The 26971-nt window shown below is 37.8% G+C and overlaps 2 protein-coding genes across 6 annotated transcripts; one reads left to right on the top strand and one right to left on the bottom strand.

Moving 5' to 3' along the window:
- The first annotated feature begins 463 nt into the window (after positions 1 to 463).
- Positions 464 to 26372, top strand: LOC128260890 (uncharacterized). Of its 5 annotated transcripts, none has more exons than XM_052994201.1 (8): positions 464 to 602; positions 11297 to 11375; positions 17330 to 17685; positions 17781 to 22038; positions 22108 to 22366; positions 22443 to 23763; positions 24095 to 24300; positions 24374 to 26372. In XM_052994201.1, exons 3-6 carry the CDS (start codon positions 17636 to 17638, stop codon positions 23348 to 23350), a joined length of 5475 nt encoding a protein of 1824 aa, XP_052850161.1. In that variant the 5' UTR covers positions 464 to 602; positions 11297 to 11375; positions 17330 to 17635; the 3' UTR covers positions 23351 to 23763; positions 24095 to 24300; positions 24374 to 26372. The 5 variants fall into 5 exon arrangements, 4 of the variants coding, with proteins under 4 accessions (XP_052850161.1, XP_052850162.1, XP_052850160.1 ...); XM_052994202.1 differs by lacking the exon at positions 464 to 602 and adding an exon at positions 1366 to 1577; XM_052994200.1 differs by lacking the exon at positions 464 to 602 and adding an exon at positions 4731 to 4871.
- Positions 1982 to 4525, bottom strand: LOC128260896 (uncharacterized). Its single transcript, XM_052994211.1, is given in 5 exon segments — positions 1982 to 2254; positions 2317 to 2445; positions 3989 to 4119; positions 4122 to 4154; positions 4157 to 4525. Coding segments are annotated over 4 exon segments (267 nt in total). The 5' UTR covers positions 4239 to 4525; the 3' UTR covers positions 1982 to 2254; positions 2317 to 2424.
- Positions 26373 to 26971: the final 599 nt, after the last annotated feature.

Raw genomic sequence — 26971 nt, 5'->3', positions numbered from 1 at the left:
ATTTAGGCGGTTAAGCAGAGCATTCAACCAGGGTTACTCTAGATGTTCTTCAAAAATTATCTCTAAAAAGCCAGGGAAGTCGCTCTTCTAAAACACTATGTCAACATGAAATAATAACCAAATATATGGCATTTTCATCGAATTTAAGCAAATACCCAAGATTAAATCCTGTCAATTTATGATTTTTCAAACCTATTTTTACTTGCTTTTTTTTAATGCAAGTTTTTTTTAAGCTAACTTCTATAATCTGTCATTTATCGCAAATACAATGCAGTAAAAAAGGTAGAGAAATTTTTAAAAATTTAGTAGGCCGTGAGAACTGTCCAGTCTAAGCAAATGCCAAATTTTTAAATCTTTAGTAGGCCTTGAGAAGTTTCCTGTCAAAGCGAATGACTGTGTGTTTTCAGTCGATTTTTTCATCTTGTCGGAAAGGAATCAACTAACAGCAGCAGAAACAAACCTGGCGAAAAAAAAACTTATAGAAGATTTGCATTGGAGCCGTAGTGATCAAAAATAGGATTGTGATTTATAGAAGCCAATACCACAACGATTTTGGAGGCACTAAGTGAAATCAAGAAATCTGGTCGTCCAGAGCTTCAAAAGTAAGTAAGTGTTAAGGTATTTAATAGATATTAAATCTGGCAGCAAATAAAAGAGGTTCCTAGTGGTAATTACGAATTAAAGTATTTAAAATTAAAGAAGGGTATAATTTCATTGTTTTAGTCCTTGTCAAATCTTAGGGTTTTATTGAGGCGGTTAAGCAGAGCATTCAACAAGGGTTACTCTAGATGTTCTTCAAAAATTATCTCTGGTCTGAATTGCTAAAACTCCGAAATTTCAGCAGTTCAGCAACCCAGAGTCTACTGAAAATTTTGTTAAATTGCTAAAAAGCCAGGGAAGTCGCTCTTCTAAAACACTATGTCAACATGAAAATAATAACCAAATATATGGCATTTTCATCGAATTTAAGCAAATACCCAAGATTAAATCCTGGCAATTTATGATTTTTCAAACCTATTTTTACTTGCTTTTTTTTAATGCAAGTTTTTTTAAGCTAACTTCTATAATCTGTCATAATCTGTCATTTATCGCAAATACAATGCAGTAAAAAAGGTAGAGAAATTTTTAAAAATTTAGTAGGCCGTGAGAACTGTCCAGTCTAAGCAAATGTCAATTTTTTAAATCTTTAGTAGGCCTTGAGAAGTGTCCTGTCAAAGCAATTGACTTTGTGCTTCAGTCGAAGTTCTCATCTTGTAGGAATCGTATCAACTAACAGCAGCAAAAAAAAACCGGGCGAAAAAAACTAATATAAGATTAAATTTTAAGAATTTAGTAGGCCTTGAAAAGTGTCCTGTCAAAGCAAATGACTGTGTGCTTTGAGTCGAAGTTCTCATCTTGTCGGAAACGAATCAACTAACAGCAGCAAAAAAAAACCGGGCGAAAAAAAAAACTTATAGAAGATTTACATTGAAGCCGTAGTGATCAAAAATAGGATTGTGATTAATATAAGCCAATACCACAACGATTTTGGAGGCACTAAGTGAAATCAAGAAATCTGGTCGTCCAGAGCTTTAAAAGTAAGTACGTTAGTGTGTTTATTATACCCTTGCAGAGGGCATTATAATTTCAGTCAGAAGTTTGCAACCCAGTGGAGGAGACATCTCCGACCCTATAAAGTATATATATTCTTGATCAGCATCACTAAGAGAGTCGATCCATCCATGTCCGTCTGTCCGTCCGCTTCTACACAAACTAGTCTCTCAGTTTTGGTTGAAATTTCAGCAGTTCAGCAACCCAGAGGCTGCTAAAAATTTTGAAAAAGCCAGGGTAGTCGTTTTCATCTACATGAAAATAATAAAAAAAAAATATATAGCAATAGAGAAGTTTTGAAAGTTAATTGATTGCTAATAAATCCAATACCTTCATTTTGCTTTTCCTAGGCAATTTCATCGGTTTTAGGCAAAAGCTAAGACAGACAAAGCTAGAGCAAATTAATTTATTAAGCCCTTTTTTATAGGAAAATACAGGACACACATTCAGTTCAGACTTATTTGTAAATAAATACATTTTATTACAGTTATTGGCATAATTGGTTTAACTTCATAGAAGTCATAAGCACTCTAAGGTGCTTCTTGTTTAAAAAACGAGGCTTATCTTATCTTATCTATTTGTACCCAATTGAAAATGTCTTTGCTTGTGGAATAACTCATTCAGGCGCAGTGTCGGCTTAACCATTTCATTGCCATCCATTATCCTATAAGTATAAACATATTTTATATTTTCTGCTACAATTAAAATTAAACAAATACAACTTACACATTACTGAAGATTTTTGTGTAGCGTTTGTCCTGGAATTTTAATTTTCCGAATTCCTTTCTTTTACGTTGCAATGTCTGTTTGCAATTATCGTACGAAATTTCAATTTCAGCTCCTTCCTGGGTGTATCTTGAAATAAAAAAAAATAGAGATAAGTTATAAAAAGGTCGTAATCTCTTAAATCCACAAATTGATGCTTCCGTTAAAAATTAAAATGCAGGACGTTTTATCTAAAACTTTTACGAAATAAACTGAAAAAAATGTCTAAATTGTTGTAGCTTACAACTGTCTAGTACTTACTCCGCCATAACGTCGTTGAAAATCTGTTTCAGATCCGTTTTCTTGTCGGTGAGCTTGCACCTGTTTTTGATTTCCTCGATCGCATTGATTTTTTTCATCTCGAGATCTTGGGCTCCATGGCTGTGACGTAGGTGGTCTTCACAGGAGAAAACGCGGCTTTCGTCCTCCGTCAGATGTAATCGCGCTTTACAGGATTTAACGCGGCACGCGTACATATGTTGTGTCGCCGTTCGTTAGTTTCTTATTTTTCCAATACAATTGGTTGTCGTCGCAAGTGTATATTAGTCTTGAACCTTGGCGGGGGAACCAACTTGAAATTTAAAACTTATATCGCTGTAGTTTATTTGTTTACTCTCAAACAAGTCAGACCGCACGGATAACATAGTTTTTAAATAGTTTGCAATTTGAACATAAATATATATATACATATACATTTAAGAAACAACACAGCTGGTTTGTCGAATGGGTTCGAGACTGCGGTAAACCAACATCTGGTATTTTCTGAGGAACGTACCCACGTTTTCTCATGAACCAAATTCAACTATTATATTTATTTGTGTTGTTCGATGTATGTATATATATATTTTAAAAACAATTCAGTCCATCTCTATCGGAAAATGTGTTACTAACTGGTAGTCTTTTACCTACAAAAGAAGGTCTAACTCTAACAAAGAACGTGCAAAACATTTAAAAAAGGCACAGCTGTTTTGTTAAGGTCGGTTCGAGTCTGCGGAAATCGCCTGCATTGGTATGTTTGCGATGCATTGTATTGTGGCGCATTTTAAAAAGCTCTTCCTTTTATTTGTGTTATATGATGGGGACATTTTGAAGCAGTTAACTCTGAGTGCTTAAATTGCATTTAAACACTAAACTCAAGTCAACGACGCTACCCGAGTTTCCCAAATTGTCCGAGTTTCAGCTTGAGGGTTTTTTTAGTATTTTAGTATTTTTGCGGAACACTGCACAACGCGCTAGGGATCGTTTGGCATGAGGTGTCGGGCATATTTTAACGACGCACCACGGTCACGCTGCTCAAAGTGAAACGGCCAAACGAAGAGACGAGACGTATCGTGTGTGCTCAGACTTGTGCTCTCAGAATTTATTTTTGGTCATCTACATTCATCTCTGGTACCGATACTGACAAATATTCAATAATAATGCAACAACAAAACGCTACGAAAACAACTCAAAAACTCACACTTTTTTTGGAGCAAGCAAGAATGTCGGCGAGCAACACAAAATGACTTGCAGCCGCAGCACACCATGATATGCGGATTAATTTAAACAAAAAGAAAATAAGGGGGGTTTCCTAGACATTTGGCACACATTTTCCTAACTTTTGCGTTTACGCCGTTCCAAGTTTTTTTTGTACCTTTTCGCTTGTCATATATGCATATATATACACATGTATATAAATGCACACGAAAATTCGCGGAAAAGCAGACACATAACAAAAACAACAACTACTACAACGAACAGCGACGACGTCGAAGGAAAGATTTTACTCGCGTCGCGGTATACTTCAACTGTTTTTGAACTTTATTGCGTGTTTGCTGCTGCGACAAAACTCGCGCGGCGCCACAAAAGCGAACGAAGAACAACGTGTGTGTGGCGGAGAGCATGCGCTCTCTCGCCCGTATATGTATATGGTTTTGGTGTGCTAGTGTGCGTCGTCCGGTACGAGGTTTTCAGTCGCGACGCGCCGCCCGTTTCGCTCGCGTTTATCGCGACTCACACAATGAAGGCGGGCGACAATTGCTGCCATTGCCAATGCCAGTGTGCCGTTTTCGCCGCGCTTCGCTCTCGCTGTGCCAATTCGCCGGGGTCGTCTCGTCTTGTCTTGCTTGCTCCAAATTTAGATTGACTCGGAAATGCCCTCATTTTAAATTCCCCTTTTGTCAGTTTAGAGAGTATATAACGAAAACAATTGAATCACGAGCGTATCAAGCGAATAACTAAGTAGTACGTTCAATCAAAAAGTGTGTAAAATCGTTAAAGAAAACATTAAAGCAAAAACCACAAAACAGCAGAGAGCAGCACGAAGTTAACAGCGAATTCGGCGGCAGAAAGCAGAGCAGCGGAGCGCAAGTGCAAACGAGACGGCAGCAGAGCTCCGCTGCAAGGCAACGGGAAAGAAAGAGACAGCGCAGCAACTGAGAGTGTAAAGAGAGAGAGAGAGCAGCGACAACCACAAAGCCGCAAAAGAGAGCAAACGTGGAAAGCGGAGAGAACGAGACCGAGACGCGACAAAAAAGGTGATATTTTTTTCATTTCATTCTTTTACTTTTTGATTTTTCTTTCTTTACCTCCTTTTAGTTGTGTTTTTTGGTATCTTTAGTTAATTTATCTATTGTACGCCTAGTTAAGTTTACGAGAAAATCGTACAAAATCAAAAATTGTAACTAGCGCTCTTTCTCTCTCCCACACTTCCTATAGCTCTCTCATTCTCATTTCATAACTCGTTTTGCAAACATTTCAGTTTCATTTATTGTTTTTATTTTGATTTTCTTTTGCTCCATTGAAATTCATAAGTTTTATGTTTGTTCTCGTTTAAAATTCAAATGAAATCATTACGAATTCGATTTGCAGCTTTGTGGCTCACTTTCATTGAAACCACAAAAAAATAAAAGAGAGAGAGAGAGTGCCCACAACAGTAACGAGGGCTGTTATTAACATTCAGCAGTGAGTAAAAATCCAATAAACAATAACCAACAAAAAAAAAATGAGTTGCTAAAAACCAAACAACAAATTTCTGCATTTTTAAATACATTCGAGAGTTTTGTGGGAGGGGATGACGACACGCGGGGCTGCTTCTTCTCTAAGCCATTTTTGATGTGCCTTTGTGTATTTGGCACATTGGGCCTAAAGATGTGAAGTATATCAGGGTACTGATGTTTTCGCAAGCATTTAAATATATTGTGAAATATATTTTCTAAAGAGCCTGCAAGAAATCGTTTCTTTACTTCTCCCTACAGTGGGCAAGATGGTTATTTTGCCCGCTGTAACTCATCGCTCTATTTGTTAACATGTAAGGAAATAGGGCCAGCGACAAATTGTTGTCCTTTGGCAATCAAAATGCGCCTTCTAACATTCCGAGCTAGCATGCTGTTGGAGAACATAACAGCGGCGGCGAGAGGCAGGGGCAGCCAGACGGAGGGCGAAAGAGAGGGATGCGTTTCCCAGTAAACCACTGGTCGGCACACACTCTATACATGCTCGAACTTCTTAGTGTGAGTAATTTGGACGGCGAAATTTGTTGGCCTCTGCCGCCGCTTTGCTGTTGCTCCGCCAGCAAGACTTTAGCCTATGCTCACGAGATCGGGCCGTGCCGACCATTGCAGTAAATCGCTATATATTTTTTCAACAAATACCACTTCGGTCCGCGCTGGCGGCGGACTGAATCGCGTTGTCACACATTCAAAATTTCAACGAACTTCGCTGTGCTGCCGACGTCGACGTCCCATGCCAATAAGTGAAGCGAGTTGAATTCGCCGCGCGCTCTTTTGTCGCTTTGTCGCCGGTCGCTCGCCGGAGCGCTTTTCAATGATTTTTTCGAAATAAGTTTCTGGCAGTGTAGTTGTAGTCAATTTTGTAGCTCTTCGTTTGTACATTTTTGTTCCGCAGATATTTAGTCGGTTTACTTCGAGCACCTGTAACTCTAATTTATACATTTTTTCCATTTGCAGTCCACAAATTAGGTTTTTTATTTTCGGACAGAGTTTGACCATCACACTCGGCATTCCTGGTACATTTGTTCAGTTGTGCCGTACCATGAGTAATTTAAGTTGTGTAGTCATTCAAGTGGGGTTTATAAGGTTTTTTTCTTATTTATTGAATTATTTTTAGCGGGTACATCACGAATATAGTTTTTGTTATTGTTGATAAAAAGTATTTTCGTTTATAAGAGAGAGTGGTTAAAACCAATATTACTCTCCAAAAAATTGGGAATGTAACGAATAGTTTGTAGCCCACAAAATTTTAGGATTATGTTCACAATGTTTATTATCCCCCACAATCTTATCTTTATTTATTGGAATTCACATGTTTGAGGGGTCAAAATGAGTATTTTTCAATGCTCAATTTGCTTCCGTTTCAACATGCTCACTCACTGACACATTTGTACACTTTTTGTCCGTATGTAAATGTGTCTAATGCTTGTGTCAATTTTCCTAGTGATGTAATAGATGTTTTTTAGGTGCGGCTTCTTTTTCCGCCTTCGTTTGCTCTGCCATATTCCACACTTTTTCATGCTCTTCTTTATTAATTTTTTTTTAGTTTGCCAACGAGGTCAGACTGGCACACATACAAACATACGCGCACTATGAGCGCACTTACACAGGCACACAACCCTAAATAAATCGCAGTTTGCAGTTCTGCTGCCCCTGTCCCTCTCTCCCGTTAGTCGGTTTCGCTCGCACTCCCTTTGATACATAAGCACATAAGCCCTACCTGTCAACGATCGGTGTTGTTGTTACTGTTAAATGCATCTGTTACGCTACACACACTCGTCTTTAAAACGTTACTTCCGGCTTGATCTCGCTCTCCCTTTTACCCTCTCTTTCCGCATAAATCAGATGTGACTGCATTTTGTTGTTATCGCTAAATTCTGATTCTGATGGTATTTATCTATGTATGTATGTATGTATATATAGACATAAATACTTATGTGTATATATGTGTGGGTTTGGAAGTATCTGCTTATAGTAATTACTAATCCTTGTTTTGACTTCACGCCCTTTTTGTTTTATTTAAATTTATTTAACCCTAATGGAATTTGAAACAATTCCAACATCTTTATCTATAAAATTTAAAACTTTATCGGAAAGATTAATTCTTACTACTAAACACTATTGTTTACCCATTTTGGTTGATTTGTATTTACTTGGAAGATTTTTTGTGGCCAAGAGTAAAAATGAAAATAGTCCTTCAAAAATAAGTCGGGTATAATTCTTGGAAATTAAAAAAGTGTTTTGCTAAATATATGAGGTTTTTCTTTGTATGAGGTCGCATTTTTCAAAAAGTAGAACAGAAAACATGGCTTCCCCTTATATTTCCACCCGATTGCAATACGCAAATGATTGATGTAACTTTGTTAGTGCTCGCTTCCTTTGTCTTTAAATTAAGCCCATTAAAATTAATTAAGATATTGACCCAGTTCGCTGTCGGTCTTTGGAAAACCGCCGGCACAAATACATACATACATATAAAAATTATTTCAAGTGCCTGACATTTTTACATTAAAACAACACGCGTGACGTCATTTAAATGAGCTAGTTGTGTTTAAGTTGATTTTGTTCCCTACCCAGAAAACCGACCATAAACAGATAATAATTGGCGGTGATTACATTAAAAGTAAATATTCCTTTTAACTGGAGCATTTAAAAAATGGTAACGATTTATCAGTAGCAAAGGCATCATTATTAGATTTTCTTTTCATCTTAACTACAAATACATACATACATACATATTATCAAGTAGTTTAAATTTAGTTTTTTGTACCATGGGGAGAAGGGTAACTTGGGAAAAGAGTGTGCTTTAAAGCGTTTGTGATAAGACGATAAGCCACCAGCAAATTTTTTTCCAGATATGTATGTATGTATGTATGTAGTTGATTTGAATCATTTGTTTATTTTAGCTGGAATATTTAAATTCTTTTTTTCTCTCTTTTTCTCTTTAACTGTGAGACCGACTCATTTTGGTATTTCTTTGTCGCGTTTGTTGTTACTCGTCATCATCAACCAGTTGTTATTGTTACTTATTTTTTGTGGGCAATTAAAATCGGCAGCAAAACCAAAATAAAAATTAAAAAGAAAATACGCAACGGTAAATCCAACTTTTTTGCTGTGTGCAAACGATATGAGAGATGGTTTGCTGTGAGAGATTTAAGTCAACTACGAAAATGAAGCTTAAAAAGAAAAAGTCAAAATCAAAATGGCAGATACAGTGAACACTTAAACTATGAGAATGGGCTGCAAAAACTATTAAAATTTTGCATCTTTATTAACTACTAGTTTCCAACATTTTAAATTTATAAATAAAAAACGATTTTTAAGCTAATATTATGAAGAAAACCTCTATCCGATTTATAAGTTACGAAATTTCTTCTAAACAAAATTTAAAGTAAAACATGTAAATCTATAATCTCCTGAATTATATTTTTCCATAATGATTTTTTATTATTATATCAAAAACTTAGTAAAGGGTGTTTTCACTGTACAAACACAACCTTGCTTTTGCCCCTTGCCGGCTATTTTCTTCTCAATGAGTTTTTACCCATTTCACATACATTCCAAAACAAACAATATAAATTCATTGATTTCGACTTTTACTTTCCTCCGCATAACTGTTAATTTTTTGAGCCTTCATTTTGGTCGCTTTCTTTGTGGCGTCTTCTTTCAAAACAGAACACAAAGAGAACAACATTTTTCGACAGAGAGAAAAATAAGTGTGTCATAGCGTTTTATGAAGTGCCGACCCCCTTTCGAAGAGATGTGCGTACACACCCATGGAAAACCGATTAAATTTTCTTAACTTTTGTCATTTTTTGACGTCAGCTGAGCGGAAAAAAGCATAATAACACTACAAAAACTGTATAAATTATGTAAATATACTGCTTTAACTGTAGCTGTACATACATATGTATGTATGTATGTTCATATGTATAAAATCGAGTGTAACAAAAATAAATTTGCAAGGAGGCACCATAACTCATTCATAGTGGAGAATGCTAAAAACATCAATTTTTCTATAAATCCTCGACAGTTGTTTGTATTTATCTAAACAGCGTATAATATTAATTTGTATTTCGAATATTATAATTGTATTAATAAACCTACTTTTCTATAACACTGTTTTATGGGGAAACTCATTGCCAAGGAGCTCGTTTTTTTATTTCTGTTGTGTTGGTTCAACGAATACACGCATTGTGGTAACAGCCAGTTAGCAGTTTAAGCCAAAACGCAATCAATTAGCACATGGTTTCTGCCAACAGCAATGCCACATTAAACTCAAACAAAAACATACATATGTATGTACATATGTATGTATGTACATATTTTTTAATACATACCTAGGTATACTTCGCTTTTATATACATATGTACACCATGAACAACGAACAGCCCCAAGGTCAGCGATAAAAGCTAATTTCCGTCTGACTTTTTATCCTGTCTCGCCTGACCGTAATCCCCCTGCCCCCACAAATCCCTCAACAAACGCAACGAACTTTTCCCTTGGGCCACTTGAACTATTGCGTTGGGTGGGTGTATTGATTTCATTATCCTGCTTTCGGCGTGCCCAAATGATGTTAAAAACCCTATTCTTTAGAGGAGGATTTCAAGAATTGGGTAATACTTTTAATAATAATAATAATTCTTTTTTAAAGGCCTTATGCATTAAAATTATAAATTTAAGTAAGTCCCGAATATTATTCCATCTTATGGAAATTTAGCTACCAAAAGTGAGTGTATACTAGCCTAAATATGTACACTGCCCTTGTCTGGGCGCCTTGAAGTTACTCTCTTCTCTTCTTTCCCCCAACAAATAACGGTTAATCATAACAAATCGACAGCTGTCTCTGTCTGCGTACTATAGTTTCTTCGTTTCTTTTTGTGAAGGACATGTCATCGACTTATTTTCGTTACTTCGCCTTCTTCACGGCGTCTTCCTTTTTTCAAAAGGAGTGGTTAGAAAAGGGAGAGCGTTGGCGAAGATATACCAGTTCATTGACTTAAGGCCGAGACGACGGTGACCAAAATTTTGGGGTTGTCTTTTATATTTATTGCCATTACTATTACTTTGTCCCTATATTCACTGGTATATTCTTGAATTACTGGGGATATTCAATGGCATGCAATGTGGAGCATGTCGTGGATTTCTCATCACAGGCACATACTCTCTTGGAATTATTAGTATATATATACTGAGTCACACATTGTCGACTGAGTGCACTGAACAAATTATGTATTCATGCAGTTAAGCATACAAAAGTACATGCATATATTGTGTGGCTGTGTGAGCGCCTGGGGTGTTTGTTTTTCTATCTTGTTAATGGGATTTTTGTAGAGCTCGTTGATTTCTCGTGCACGCAGTATTTCCGCTCTCCGAGTCTTTGGATATTTCTCTGTCCCAGGCATTTGTCAACCCATTTTGTAGCTCCCCTCTGGATTTCAGATACAAAAACAGCAGCGTCCGCAATAATAGCTCAACAGGCCCCTGATGCAAACCTGTTCTGAAGCGTTTTCCAAACAAAATCGATTGTAGTTGCTTAAATAATGCAAACCGAACAGAAAAAAAATTGTTTTCACTTTGCAATCCTTTTCTCTATCTTATGTCGAGCTAAATTAATGTTTTAAATGGTTTTATTTGAAGACGAGAAAATGAGTCATATTATTTGTAAGTTTAGTCAGTCGGCCAAACAACATTTTTGGTATTATTTTGCCATTTTGTCGACATTTTTAATAAGTAGTGCTAGAACCTTGACCGCAGCTGCACTTGCAGGTAGTACACACATGCAAATGTTAATTTGTATCTTCAGCACACCTGGGCAGATTTTTCTTTCCTGCCTATTTTTCTGTTTCGCTTCTTTCCTTTGTCTTTGACCAGCTGTTTGCTTTGTATTATGTTTTTTTTCTTTACTACCACATTCACTAACGTTGTTTGCCTCATTTTTTTCGTTACAGGCTCTCCGGTCGAGATATTCAGCATCTTCAACCAAGAAAATAAGAAGTAACCATTCAAATAATTAAGGACTTTAAAGAGGTGAGTAAGCTAAACGATCATTCGTTATCGATTATGCCAATGTCAAGTGTAATGTTAATCGCGAATGTTAACTGGTCACGTTAAGGCGGCAATGTTAATCGCAACTGGTAACCACTCGACAACACGTGCAAAAGTTTTTCTCTGAGTAATGCGAAGAATTGGCAACGATTTCGATGACGAAGCCCAAAAGCCGGTCGTCTCTCTAAACAACTCAGCCCCTCTCTTCTCGATTTCTCTAACTGGTTTTTCTTGCATGACTTATTTGGTTACCATGTGCACCAAAAGAGCCTGGTTAAAATAGATGCCGTAATTTGGAAACGTGACTGCTAAATTAGCAGTGCGAAAATTGTTACAGATAAGTCTGAAAGTCTATATGTTCCAACAATAGGGGAATCAGGGGTGGCACTGAAATATTTTCGTTTGAAATTCACTTGTAAAATACATGTGAAGAACGTACAATTTTAAACCCCCGAATTGGTTTAATCCAAAATTTTTCTTCTGATTTTTGTTGTTAACCTAATAATATAATTGTTTATTTAAGTTTAATAATTTAAGAAAACAATTCATGATTTAAACATCTATTCCGAAATGTTCCCAATTTGCAAAACATCTGCATATGAATTATCCTTATCGATGAGGTCACTTTAAATACTTTCGCTTACATCCACTGTAAGCTGCATTTAAATATATTTTCTCTTTGATTAAATATTATTATGAACTTTGTGTTTCGCGATTTATTTTTAACTAAAGAATTATGCACTTGTCCTTTTTTAAATATATCCTTTAATTTTTCATGAAATTTTGCATGCTTGCTGATGTCTATGTCTATGTCTGTCCTTTCTCATTTTCCATCGCTTTGTTGTTACATCCAAGATGTCATAAAATGTGTATCAAGTGTTGTATTAAATCAATAAATATTATATGTACAAAATCTTGCACACTTAAAAAAAAAATTAGCTGTCTGCCTTTTTTGGTCATGTTTATTGAACAGGGTCATTTTTCGTCGATTGGCGTTTATTTGCTTACTCTTTTTTTGGCTTAGTCATTGTAACAGCGAATTTGGGTCACTGTAACAGTTTCAGCTGAGTGTTAACTCGTTTCAATAAAATCGCTTAATTAATCCTAAATAAAAAAAAGGTTTGCAGAAATTAATGTTTTACACGCATTTGTCGTTCAGCTTTGACTAATTGCTTAAATTTGAATTGTGATATATCGCATTTTGTATTTTGCAACTATTTAGAAAATAGTTAAAATTGCCTTTTTCGGATTGTTTTCTTCCCATATCTATGTACATATATGTACATATGTAGAACATATCTAAAATGATTTACATCACTGTTACTACGCACCACAAACACTGCAAATGCTACATCAAGATGAGCTGTCGCTTGCAGTGTTGGTGAAATGCAATTGTTGTTGTTAACGTGATTCACCTACCGCTGCAAGAATTTACTGGAGAGGGAGCGAACATGTGCTGCCACACCTCTCGTCTCATTCCCCTCCCGCTGTCTCCTTGGCTCGCCATTGGGGCATGAAAACGAACGTAAGCGTATGTATGTAAGTATGTATGTACATGTTGCGCGGATGTGTGACTGCACTTGTTATATCCGCCGGATGGTAATTGTGTTTGTGATTATGATACGCGGTCACGTTGAAAATGCACCGTTTTATGTGTTACAATTGAACATGAGAAATACGGCTATGGAGATTTTGATAGAAAGTGTACTTCAGTTAAGAACTACAAACTTTATTAATCAAAATCCCAAAAAAACAGAATTTTATTAGTAATAGAGAATGAAATTTCAATTTCAGCATTTTAAAGAAAAAAAAATTAGTTTGTATTAAAATGCAGTTTTTATAAAGAATTCTCCATTACTAATTATTGGAATTTTGTTTAACTATGATCTTTAAATATTTAGTTTTTAAATTTAACTGAATTTATAATTACTACTAAATCAGTTTTTATTTAGTAGAAAACAAGCATAACATTTTTTTTAATTCGAGTTAAGTTAAAAAATGTAAATGCTGTTTGTAGCGTACAAAATAAATGTACAGATACACGAAGCACCGTTTTTGTTTCTTTTACTGATGTGTATCACCCATTAAATATGGAACGGAAATAAATAAATATGTATTTACATATGTATGTACGTATAATAAATAAATGTCCCATTTTATATGTTGTGTTGTATGTTTGCGTTTGCATATTTTATTGTAGTTTATGATTCCTCTTGTCAGACACGTAGCTCACATTTCGAAACCCTTCCACAAAATAATAATCTCGACTGTTAAATGAATCGAGTTTCAGTGAAATTTGAGTGCTGCGAAATTTGTGGGCGGAAAGGGGGCGGTAAATAGGGGCGAATATTCAATATGAATCGTGGGAAAATGTCTTTGTAGTCATTTCGAGACAGTTTCAATTTTTCTATGCTAGATAACGCAAAAAACGTGGATAAACGAATGGGCATAGTGAGTTTCCAATCGGCTTTTAATCCCATTATAAAAAAAAATGAATAAATGTCACGTGGGTACAGTCAACGCTCGGATATACCCATAAACTTATATTTACATCATTTCCAAAAAAAAACTTTGGAAATCAATGAGTTAAAACAAATATGTACATACATATGTATATCACACATTTTGAGAGTATTTACTGAAGCAAGCAGCTGTCTCAAAAAATCATAGATTTTTATAATCATAAGAAGAAATACAAAAATCCACCCAATATGGCGCCCGTCAATTGCAAATTGCGAATTGACAATTGTGAATTGTCGCTTAACCTTGAACCTGAATTTTGCAGTTCACTTTATTTTGTTTCTGTTTGCCGTGTGCTCACTGTTTTGGTGTCGTTGGTTATTATTATTAGTATAATGCCTTTTGTTTTATCTACCTCTCCTTTTCCCCCTCTTTCTCCCTTTTCACACATTGCACTCTGTTGTTCTCGTTTTCATTTTCGTTTTGGGTTAATGAACTGAAATTTACCACTTTTTGTTTGTTTTTTTTCGTATATCTAGGGATACATTTTGCGTAAATTTAAATTTTTCATTTCTCTCGGTTTATTTTCGCACGTGTGCTTGAATCTTTGTGTATGCATCTGTATGCATTTGTTTTGGTGTTTTAATTTGATTTCGAATAAATATTTTGGTACATTTTTCACATTCCCTGCTGTCTGCTACTTTTCTTTCTTTATTGAAATTCAAGCAATGAGCGGCATTTGCATCTATTGTGCATTGGTTTTCGCTTTTATTGCTTCCTATTTTTGACCCTCTTTGTTGTTATGTCGCCTCTGTTGCCGAGCTGTTAAAAATAGTCGACGTGAGAGAGAGCATAAGCGAGAAAAAGAGCGCGAAGAGCGCGAGATAGCGATAACTGTCAAAAAAAGCAAAACAAACTGTCAAATGTCTACGTCATGTGAGTGCGCACACACACGCACGCACGCGCGCACGCATCAATTGTGTTTGAGCAAGTGACGTTTCACTTCGTTTTGTTTTGTTTCGTTACGTTTTCTGATTACTATTTACAGTAAATAACGGTGTGCAGCTACGCGAAATAAATCAATATCTTGATCATATATAATATAGTGTGTATAAACCAAATTAAAAAGATGGCCAGTAAAAAACACTTATGTATGTATACGTATCTAACGGTTAACAGGTACGCCAAATCCCGTGATCCCTTTTCATAAGGTGCATTCAGGCCAAAAGGTTAAGTAGTGAGAGTTAACTTAAGTTAATATAAAAAAAATGTTCGCAGTTTAATTCCTTTATAAAAAAGAGATGTATATAAACAATAGTTTAGTTGGAAAAATGAGAGGTGTAAAATGAACCGGAAACAACGGCTTACGTTTGTTTTGCCAATTTGACATAATATAAACATGTCAACGGTAATTATTATGTTTGAGTGATAAAAAAATAAAATAACGAACCAAATTTCTTTGCTTTTATGGGCTAATTCCGTTTAAAATCCTAAACGACAAAAAGCTGTTTTCGCCAAAACTCACTCATAAAGTTGCACTTTAAATAGTTCCGCCAACCCAAATTTTCGGAAAACCATTATAAAAATTTAGCTGGTCTGCGCTATTTAATGTATTTAATGAGAGTAAAAAGAAAATGCATCGAAAACTTATTATCCAAAGGAAAAATGTAGTTTTGAAGTGAGTCACCCAAGAAGAAAACAAAAACAACCACATACATACATATGTTCACACCCACAAATCTCGTTTGTTTCGTTTTGTTTTATTTTATTTTGTAGGGATGTACATATGTATGTATGTATGTAGGTCCAAGTGATTTTTTGTTTTGTTTTGTTGTTTGTAAATGATTCACAATAAATAAAAGGGGTAGTGACTCTGCCAATAAACAAACAAGAATTGGAGCAAACTTTAACTGGATAATACCAAGCATCCACTAATTTTACAAATGATACAGTAAAACCACTCCATGGTAAATTCACTGCACTTGTTATACAAAAATCTTTTTTCAAATGCTTAATTTCAGAACATAATTGGACAGAATGTACACCAAAGTAACGTTAGTAATAAATAACGCTCTGATGTTTATTGGTTCACTGCTTAAGAATTACAATAAGGTTTTAATGGGAGTTTCACTGTAGATTATATTCCTACATAAAATTGGGTCGTCAGAGTTATGTGGAAATAGATTTTTATATTTGTGAAATACAAACATACAAGTGTACATATGTGCATACATACAATATGAACATATTTCCGCTCTCATCAACGCTTTCTATTGTAATTTATGGCAATTTGCTGCTAATTTACAATAACAATATTCATTTGCACTTTGCTCCGAAAATAGCGCAGTGTTGCATTTGCTAGCCAGCACTTTCGATGATGGTGCATAACTATTGTTGTTGTTTAATTTTCTTGTTGCTTCTATACATTTTGTCACTGCTGTTGTTGTTTTTCTTTTAATTTATTTTGCTGCAGCGACGTTGCGCTCAATTGACAGATTGTTCCACTTTTGCGAGCGCGTCCTTGACCCAGAAATAATAGACATACATACACCAAACCCCCTGTTTTTGTTCCTTTTTGTTCTCCTCCTTCGCCCATCCTTTATTTTAGCCTACTAAAATCTGTGTTAAGGTCAGCGTACTTCGGCGTTCCTAAACGAATGTCTGCTTACCCACTGTTAAGTGTCACTTTTGTTAACAGGGCCAGGCGACAAAAGTGTCCTCGGCTAAAATTTGATGTGGCCGCACTTCCATGACCTTAAGGAGGTCCTTTCGTCTAGAAAAATTGGGAAAAAATCCTTTTTTTCAAATCGACGCCGTTTTGCTTTTTTTTTTTAACCTTTAGCGCCATCTTTATAAAAAGAACTTGTTTGATTTTTTTTGTATCAGATCTGTACAAGGGTTGAAATCATGCCAACCCGGACGCACCAACGGCCTGTTTCTAGAGTTTTTTTTTTTTTTTTCTTTTTATATTTTTTTATTTCTAAAAATGGATTTATTTTTTGTCTTAAAATAACATTTTAAAACAAGCTTTCCTTTCACGTTTGCTTGAAAATTAACACGGTTCTAAATTTATAATTTAGAGAATGGAGTATTGATATACCATATGTAAATGCAAAGTATTTCGATGAACAGTTTTTTTTTTTGAAAATCGTGGCTGTTAGAAAACTATTCCTTATTCCAGAGTTTTTAATGTACTTATCTAGCTAAATCACTAAATATAAAACCATTTTTGAGAGGCAACCGAGTAGATTGTTCTGGCCTCTTCGTAAGTAGTGAGTGCTAATTTAGTATTGCTGCAGTTTTTCCCGGGCGAGTGAAGTGGTCGATGGATGATAGTATTGATTTTAGATATAGGGGTTTTATTTCAGTGAAATCGAATTATGGACTCCATTTGCAGCTGACACGTTCAATTTTTTCCGTTTTTCCAATTTCCGCCATTTCCACTTACCAATTATTTTTCTCGATTCTACTTTCAGACTGCTACAAAGGAACAACATAACAAACAAATCCGAAAATACAAAACAAGGAGAAAAGAACGGAAGACTAGAAATAATCATAATACAGAGTAGTTAGCATAAGGAAACACACAACAACAACACTGCAAACACAAATATTCTAATTCAAATTCACACAGATTGAAGTATTTTTGGCCTTAAGAGTAAGCAAACAAACAAACACCCACACAAACACAAAACAAAGCGAAGAATTTGTAAAAGAACACCAAGCAAAAAATCACATTTAGCCTTATATACAACAACAAAACAAGTTAGTATTAAGTTTATATGGTAAAAGCAAGAGAAGACGAAGAAAGGAACCTAGCGATGGGGAGTTTGTAAGTAGGCTTAAATACTAAAGACCATATATGTATACATCGTAGATAGTAGACACCCTGAGCTATAATTAATCTAAAAAAAAAATACACTACAGCGGCATAAAGGACGAAGAAGACGTTGAGAGGGCTCCTTTCTCAGAAGAAGTAAACAACGAATCTTCTGCAGAAAGAGCTGTAGACTCTGTTCAAGAATCAGTGGCAGATCCACCTCTCCCTTGTCAAGAACAAACCCCTGAATTATCTGGCAAGGAACCGGAAAAGGATAAGCATTCCCCAATTCCTGAAGGATTAGCACCAGCACTTGAAGATTCGGCTTCTTTCTTAGAAGAAGGAAATAACGAATCTTCTGCTAAAAGAGCCGTAGACTCTGTTAAAGAATCTGTTGCAGATCCACCTCTCAATTCTCAAGAACAAACACCTGAATTAACTGGCAAAGAACCGGAAAAGGAGAATCATTCCCCAAATCCTGAAGTATCAGCACCAGCACCTGAAGATTCGGCTCCTTTCTTAGAAGAAGTAAACGACGAATCTTCTGTAGAAAGAGGAGAATCAGGCGCAGATTCACCTCTCTCCTCGACTCCTTTCTTAGAAGAAGAAAAAAACGAATCTTTTGCTGAAAGAGCCGTAGAATCTGTTAAAGAATCAGTCGGAGATCCACATCTCACTTCTCAAGAACAAACAACTGAATTATCTGACAAAGAACCGGAAAAGGAGAATCATTCCCCAAATCCTGAAGGATCAGCACCAGCACCAGCACCTGAAGATTCGGCTCCTTTATTAGAAGAAGTAAACAACGAATCTTCTGCAGAAAGAGAAGAGTCAGGCGCAGATCCACCTCTCTCTTCGGCTCCTTTCTTAGAAGAAGGAAACAACGAATCTTTTGCTGAAAGTGCCGTAGACTCTGTTAAAGAATCAGTCGGAGAAGTACCTCTCACTTCTCAAGAACAAACACCTGAATTAACTGGCAAAGAACCGGAAAAGGAGAATCATTCCCCAAATCCTGAAGGATCAGCACCAGCACCTGAAGATTCGGCTCCTTTCTTAGAAGAAGTGAACAACGAATCTTCTGCAGAAAGGGGAGAATCAGGCGCAGATTCACCTCTCTCTTCGACTCCTTTCTTAGAAGAAGGAAACAACGAATCTTCTGCTGAAAGAGCCGTAGAATCTGTTAACGAATCAGTCGGAGAACCATCTCTCACTTCTGAGGAACAAACACCTGAATTATCTGGTAAAGAACCGGAAAAGGAGAATCATTCCCCAAATCCTGACGGTTCAGCACCAGCACATGAAGATTCGGACAGTGAAATCAAGTCTCTAGAATCCAAAGAAGAGGAAGAGAATGATAATAAGGACGACGATGATATTCGCACAGGATCGTTGCAGGGATCTATAGCTGAACAATCAACTTCCGAAGATTTAGAGTCTCAAGAAGAGGACGAGATTAAAAAATCGACCTGTTCACGCCCTGACCTTGTAAAGGGTTCTCTAGCTGTACAATCATTTGAAGATTCACACCGTGAAACCGAACATTCACAGAACGAAGAAGAGGATAAAAGTGACGAAGAAATTGGATCGAAAGCTGAACCATCAACATCCAAAGATTTAGACCGTGAATTCTCATACTCAGATTCCGAAAAACAAAGTAACGGAGAATCTGACCAATCAGCTGAAGATTCAAACCGTGATCTGAATGAAGAAGAGCGAGTCCCCAGGAAGTCTGAAAAAAAGGAGTATACTGTAACAGCGCGCCCTTGTCAAGGAGTCGAATCGCAAAGTGACTCAGAATCTGAACAATCAGCTGAAGATTCAAACCGTGATCTGAATGAAGAAGAGCGAGTCCCCAGGAAGTCTGAAAAAAAGGAGTATACTGTAACAGCGCGCCCTTGTCAAGGAGTCGAATCGCAAAGTGACTCAGAATCTGAACAATCAGCTGAAGATTCAAACCGTGATCTGAATGAAGAAGAGCGAGTCCCCAGGAAGTCTGAAAAAAAGGAGTATACTATAGCAGCGCGCCCTTGGCAAGGAGTCGAATCGCAAAGTGACTCGGAAGCTGAACCATCAACATCCAAAGATTTTGACCGTGAATCCTCAGATTCAGAATCCGAAAAACAAAGTGACGGAGAATCTGAAGATTCAAACCGTGATTTGAACCAAGAAGAGCGAGCGCTCAGGAATTGGCCCGCCAATCAAGCAAGTGACTCAGAATCTGAACAACCAACATATGCAGAACCAATCCTTGTTGGATACCCAAACTTATCCACTCAGCAAGTAATTGAACTCAGGGGTTATATCGGATCGGGCCGCTTTGAAGGACTACAAGAATTTGATTCTGATAGTGAAGATTCTACTATCAAATTCGAGCTACCAAATTCGCAACCATCAGATTCAGATAACGAGGAAGGGGAACCAAACCCTGATGTTTCAGTAGATCTTTTAGACACACAGCACTCAGAAAATTTAAATTTTTTCTCAGAATCCGAAGAAGAGGAGCCTGATCAAGTAGACGATAATTATAAATCCACAGAAGCGCCTTTAGAAACTAGGAGAGTTGTGGAGTCAGAAGAAGATACTGAAGACGAAGATTCAGAGGAAGAAGAACAGCCTTGTTCTCCAGAATCCGAAGAAGAGAAGCCTGATCAAATAGACGATTACTATCAATCCACAGAAGCGCCTTTAGAAACTGAGGGAGTTGTGGAATCAGAAGAAAATACTGAGGACGAAGATTCAGAGAAGGAAGAACAGCCTTGTTTTCCAGAATCCGAAGAAGAGGAGCCTGATCAAATAGACGATAATAATAAATCAGCAGAAGCACCTTTAGAAACTGAGGGAGTTGCGGAATCAGAAGAAGATACCGAGGACGAAGAATCAGAGGAAGAAGAACAGCAGCCTTTTTCGCCACAAGATCGTCACACAGATACCGATACCGGTACTGACTCGGATTCCGATCCAGAGGATAAACCCGAACCTTCTAGTTCTGAGGAAAACAACGTAGAGCAACGCCAAAATCCTAAGGGCGGCGGAGAAGACAACGACGAAGACCAAGGTTCAACTTCTCACGAGGACAGAGGTCAAGGTCCAGATTCTGAGGAAGCTAACGATTCCACATCTGACTACCAGGAGGAGGAAGGAGCTCCAACTTTTCAAGAGAACGATACCCCATCGGAGTCTGAATCAGATTCGGGTATATCATTAGGTTCAGATACTACTGCCTTACAACAAACTGCACGCAAAAGAAAATCACCATATTCCTGGGAGGAGCGCAGCAAAGCTAAGTACAGGAAAATCGATCAAATAGTCAGTCAGGAAAAGCGGAACAATCTACTTTGCTGGATTCAACAGAAGCAGGACTTGTATTATCAGAACAATCTAAGGCAGGAGCAGCAGCAGCAGCAGAAGCAGCTGGAGAAGGACCTCAACACGCTGCCGCAGCGCAAGTGCGAGCTGATGCAAAACGATATGGTCAGCATACCGGTGGCCAACTTGAACGGCGGCCTTAAGGCGGCCGGCAGCGGATCCGGAGTGGGTGTGGCGGCCACGGGCGGCGTCGTCTCCTCGGCGGTGCTGGCTAATGCGCCACGAGTCTACCTGACGCCCTCCTCCACCTTCATGGCCAATCGTCAGGCGACGGCTGGCATGGTGGCGGCCACGGGGAAGCTCAGCGGATCGATGGTAGGCGGCGGCAGCGGCGGCTCAACAATGGTAGGCGGCACCTCATCCGCCGCCGGCACCGTTCGCTACTTTTCGCAATTCAGCAAAGTGCAAACGGCCGGCGGACCCAGTCTGCAGCGAAAGCTGGTCAACGGCGACACCATTGTGCTGGCCAACGGCAACAAGGGCCTGTTCCTCACCAGCAGCAGCAGCAGCAGCGACAGGGCCACGGCGCTGTCCACTATTGCCGCCAATGGCAATTGTTCGCTCCAGGCCAAAACGGAGCTGTTGGAGGAGGAGGACATGCAGCCGGGAACTGTGATCCAGGACGACGAGGAGGAGGACGAGATGGAGGTGGATGGGGATGGGAATGGGGATTCCGACAAGGACGAGGACGATGACGATGACGATGAGAAGAGCAAACCCAGTGCACCACAGGATCAGCCCCTGGCACTGACCACCACCTCCGCGGAAGGCAACGCCTCCGATGATGAACCCGAACTGGACATTGTGATCAACAATGTGGTTTGCTCGTTCAGCGTGGGCTGCCACCTGAAGTTGCGTGAAATTGCCCTTCAGGGCTCGAATGTGGAGTATCGTCGCGAGAACGGAATGGTGACCATGAAGCTGCGCCATCCCTACACCACGGCCTCGATTTGGTCGTCGGGCAGGATCACCTGCACGGGTGCCACCTCCGAGTCAATGGTATGGTTTATATTCATCTTTCTGTAAGAGCCGCTCTTTACTTGACAATCTTCTTCTTCATCATTTTAGGCCAAAGTTGCGGCTCGTCGCTATGCCAGATGCCTGGGCAAGCTTGGGTTTCCCACTCGTTTCCAGAACTTCCGCATTGTCAATGTTCTGGGCACCTGCAGCATGCCGTGGGCCATCAAGATAGTCAACTTCTCGGAGCGTCATCGCGAGAATGCCAGCTACGAGCCGGAGTTGCACCCCGGTGTGACCTACAAGATGCGCGATCCCGATCCAAAGGCCACCCTCAAGATCTTCTCCACCGGCAGCGTAACCGTCACGGGTGAGTGGTGTAGACATCATCCCCTCTGGGGACACGAACTCGATCCATTTGTAATTACGGTTTTAATCACCATCAGCGGCCAGCGTAAGCCATGTGGAGTCGGCCATCCAGCACATTTACCCGCTGGTTTTCGAGTTCCGCAAGCAGCGTTCGCCGGAGGAGCTGCAGCACCTGCGCCAAAAGCAAAGACAGCAGACCGGTGGCGCCGATCCCAACGAGCTGGAGAGCCAGGTCGTCTCCGAGAACAAGGTGGCGGCCCAGGATAATATCTTTATTAACACAACGGCGGCGCACACGAAGCCGTCGCCGGGTGACAATACTCCGGCCACCTCGGGCATCATGTCCAGCACTATTGATAGCACGGAGCGCCTTAAGCAGTTGGAGAGCTACCACCAGATGATGCAGCGTACGCAGGTGGAGCGCCGCCACATACCCTTCCAGGGTGAGAAGGTCGCCTCCGCCTCCACCTCGGCAGCAGCCGCCAAATCCTCGGGGGATAATATCTGTGCCAATGCCCGTCGCCGGGCCACCGAATGCTGGGCCACCAAGCTGCAGAACAAGCGTCCGCGTTACAATGATCCCGGCACTACGGGCAGCGTTAATGCCTCGGGCACTGCTGCCACCTCCTCGTCGTCATCATCAGCCTCAGTCTCAGCCTCAGCCTCAGTCGCCTTCAATGTTGCCTCATCCTCGTTGGGCAGCAACCAGTCGGCATACCTGCGTAATCCTCTCAAGACGGCCGCCTTGGCCAATGCCCGTATGCGCGGGGCCAAGGTGCCAACGGGCATGGTGCTCAAGCCGGGCACACGGATTGCACCCACCAGTGGCTTCCTGCACCAGCAGCATCAGCAACATCAGCAGCTGCAGCAGCAGCAGCAACAACAGAAGATGATGCGCCAGACCAGCTTCTCGCCCAGCGATTTCCAGGTGGACGACTTGATCGAGGAGGAGGAAAGGAACGAGTTGGACCTGCTCCAGTATTAAGCTACTAGCGCTGGCCATGCCAAAACATTTAGAACATAAATAAGAGATGGATGGAAACACACACACGCACGTTGAAACAAACAACGTGCCACACGAAACAAAAAACAATACAGAAAACTAAACGAATCGAATCGAATTGAAACGAATTGAAACACACACACAAAGCCCAGAGAGCTTTTCACCCAATTCGTTTGTTCGTTCGTTTAAGCCATTTTTCATCACACATTTGTTTGTGTTCGCCGCATTTAAACGAACTCGAGGAAAAACAAGACGCAGGACCGAAAACAAAAAAATTGGAGATGGAAGAGCAATCAAATAACTTAAATCCAAAGCGAAACAAAAATTCCCCATCCAGCAACACCAACAAAACAAAATCAACAACAAAACGAAGAGCCAAATATTTAACTTATAAGGTGAGTCATTACATATTTTAAAAGTTTACATTTTTAAATTCTCGTATTCCGATTTTTGGCCATTAAATTTCGGCTTTTATGTCGTTTAAAAAGCATTGGGCATTCTTTTATACTTTTTTATCGATTCATTTTCATCATTATTTTATTTATAACTTTTGTAACTAGTAAATTTACTATTATTTGATTCCATCAACAGAAATCACAAAATTTTAAAATTGTTTTTTATCTAGTTTTAAAAATGTGATTTTACAAATGACTTAAAACAGTAATTAATGCCCTATTAAGAATGGCTTCCTACTAATAACCATCTTTTTTTACTTTCTCCTTGCAGATTTACGTTTAAACGACTATAACTTAAATAAGCACGAAGAAACAAAAAAGCATATAGCATATAAATTATTTCGACCCCGAAATATCCCCTGCAACCTCAAAAACATCCATATGGTAAACACAGAGCTTACCACAACGTAAATTTAAGTGTAGACTTAAAACTGACAGCAAAATACGCGTTATGAAATACGTATGCCAGCGTTTTACGTATGTAACCAAATCCCGTGGATTGCGTTGAGTTTATTATTATTATTATTATTTTTTTTTTTTGTTAAAATAGGTAATTTATGTGAGCAAGACCACCGCCTAAACAAATACTGTAAACCTAAATGGGATCGCATTATAATATATCCACACACACATACGACTTATCAAAAGCAAGCAGTGCGAGACGAGCAAGCAGTTGGCAGTCAAGCAGTTTGGATCGCACGTTTACTTTTTTGTTTGAACCTAAATTCAGACCAAGTTCTTCCGAAACAAACCAAAATTCTCAAGCAAAAACAGGAAGAAGAGACAAGAGAAAATACTAGAATAATTACACTAATTAACTGATAAACAAACAACTAATTAACTTCATGTATCTTCATCCAATTTTTTTGTTTTTGATCTAAGTTTTATATGCTATAAGCGCTTCGTGTGAAGCAAAAGAAACAAAACGAAACCACATTTGAATACAATTATAATTATATTATAATTCACACACAACCAATATCTGGTCAACATTAAACCAATAATAACAAATTAAAACATCAGCAAGTAAATATTTTTAGTTTATGATAGTAGTTTTTGGGTTATGCATAAACTCGTCGAATTAAGAATACAAACTATGACGTAGATAAAAACAAAAGTGAATTCGGGAATTAGGTTTATGCAACACTTAGAAACTATTATCATATATATTCGTATATAGTAGTGTTTTTATTTTTATTTCACATTATTTTAAAGAAAGAAAAGTGGAAGCAACTTAAGCGTAGATTTACAAACTTGTTCCTGTGTTGTTAAAATCAGAAAGTAAATCCGAATCATAAGCAATAATATAATGTTTTTGTTGTAAAAGAGGTAAAAATTTAAAAAGAAAATACTCACGTTAAACATAAAATAAACTCTCTAGATGTTTTGGCGTGCCTTCACCCATAAATAGAAAAAAAAGAGATACGATAGCCAATTGTACAATCATTGAAATAGTACTTCCAGACCAGAGCCCGAACTTTGTATATAAACCCAAAATTGATGTTTTCCAATTAAACGTGAATTGCCTCGTTCTTTACATCAACTTTCAATTTCTTTTGTGCTCGACATAAAACAAACTTTCATATCGTTCAACTTATGCATAATCAAAATATCTTAAAAAATGTAAGAAATATCAATGATTTTCTTTAATAATTTAAACATTTCTTTAAAAAATGTATTTTTGATTTGCATAAACGAAATCGAGAAATAAAAATGCCTTTAGGGAACAAATAACTAGCGCGGAAAGGAAAGAGATAGGCTTAGGTATAGAGAAAGAGAAGGAGAAGGATATTGACCAGATCGGAGCCGAAATGTATTTTTTGTGTATGCGAATGTGGATAGGTCGAAACAGACCCGAACGTGTTACAATTGCAAAATTAACTAGCCACTAAGCTTAGCCCTAAGTAAGTTGAGAAACGGAATACTAAATTGTAAGCCAAAATGCATATAGCAATCTAAAATCTAAAAGAACCTAAATGTACATAAAATAGTTGTTAACAAATCACAAAACAAACAAAAGCATGAAACCAACAATAGAGTAAAGTCTTCACGTGTAACTGCCTTCGGAAATTACAAAAAATCGAAAGAAAATCCATTTAAATGCGGGAAGTAATCTGTTAACACGATTGTAAATTGCTTCAATTGAACCTTGTACTTTCAACCCATTTTTCTTTAAACAACAACAACCATCAACAAACAGACAGATCGAAAGGCCTAAATAAGTGTATTTGGTTTCATAAACTTTAAAAAAGCAAAACTAAATATTAATATAGTATACAGATATATTTTTGATTATTATGTATTTAAAGGAGAACAATGAAATGATGCAAGTATCGATGATAACTAAGAAAAAACAAATTAAGAAATCAAATAGCATAATTCTGTTTTTGTTTTGCCGTAAAGACTGCATTATACCAACAATTAATTATATACAACATAATAAATAAATAACTGATAGAGATGGCGAGTAAGCTTTGCATTAAGCAGAGAACAAAACGGATAAATAAATATTAAATCAAACAGAAAAAAATCTAAAAAAAAAAACAACATGGAAAACAAAACCAAGAAACATTTATTTATTAGATCCTAAGAAAGCAGAGAGAAGTTTTCGCCAGCGGAGATCGAGTCAGGCCAGAGCAGACCTTAAAGGTCTCGCATCCAATACGAAAAGCAAGATGAAATTACCTTACCAAAACGTGCTAGCCCCCAATCCACCACAATTCATGGTAATTCGGTGGGCGAGTCTACAAAAGTCTATAATAAGGCGAGAATCGGAATAATTAAAACTACCGTATGATAAATCAATTACCAACTAGCTGGCTAACTTATATCCACTAAGATTTATAGTTCCCCCTAATCCCTGAAACTAGTTCTAAGTACATAAGTTGAAAGCAAGAAAAAACTAAAAGTTAGATTTATACATATAAATATATATATATATATATATATATATATATATATATATATATATATATGGAGAAGAGAGGAGCAAAGAGAAAGATGAAGAGGAAGGTATACTTAAGTTTTGAGATTGTTTGCTGCATATTCACATCTGAAGCAATAAATTATATACCAGAGTGATTCCGAAGCTCTAGGTCTTAAACTGGCGATTTCTCATATCGAACGTTTCGTGAAAAACATTTGGTTG

This window comes from Drosophila gunungcola, assembly GCF_025200985.1.
Source record: "Drosophila gunungcola strain Sukarami chromosome X unlocalized genomic scaffold, Dgunungcola_SK_2 000043F, whole genome shotgun sequence".
In the NCBI taxonomy this organism is placed as follows: domain Eukaryota; kingdom Metazoa; phylum Arthropoda; class Insecta; order Diptera; family Drosophilidae; genus Drosophila; species Drosophila gunungcola.
Note: the sequence above shows the minus strand (reverse complement) of the source record. Positions and strands in the feature narration are given on the sequence as shown.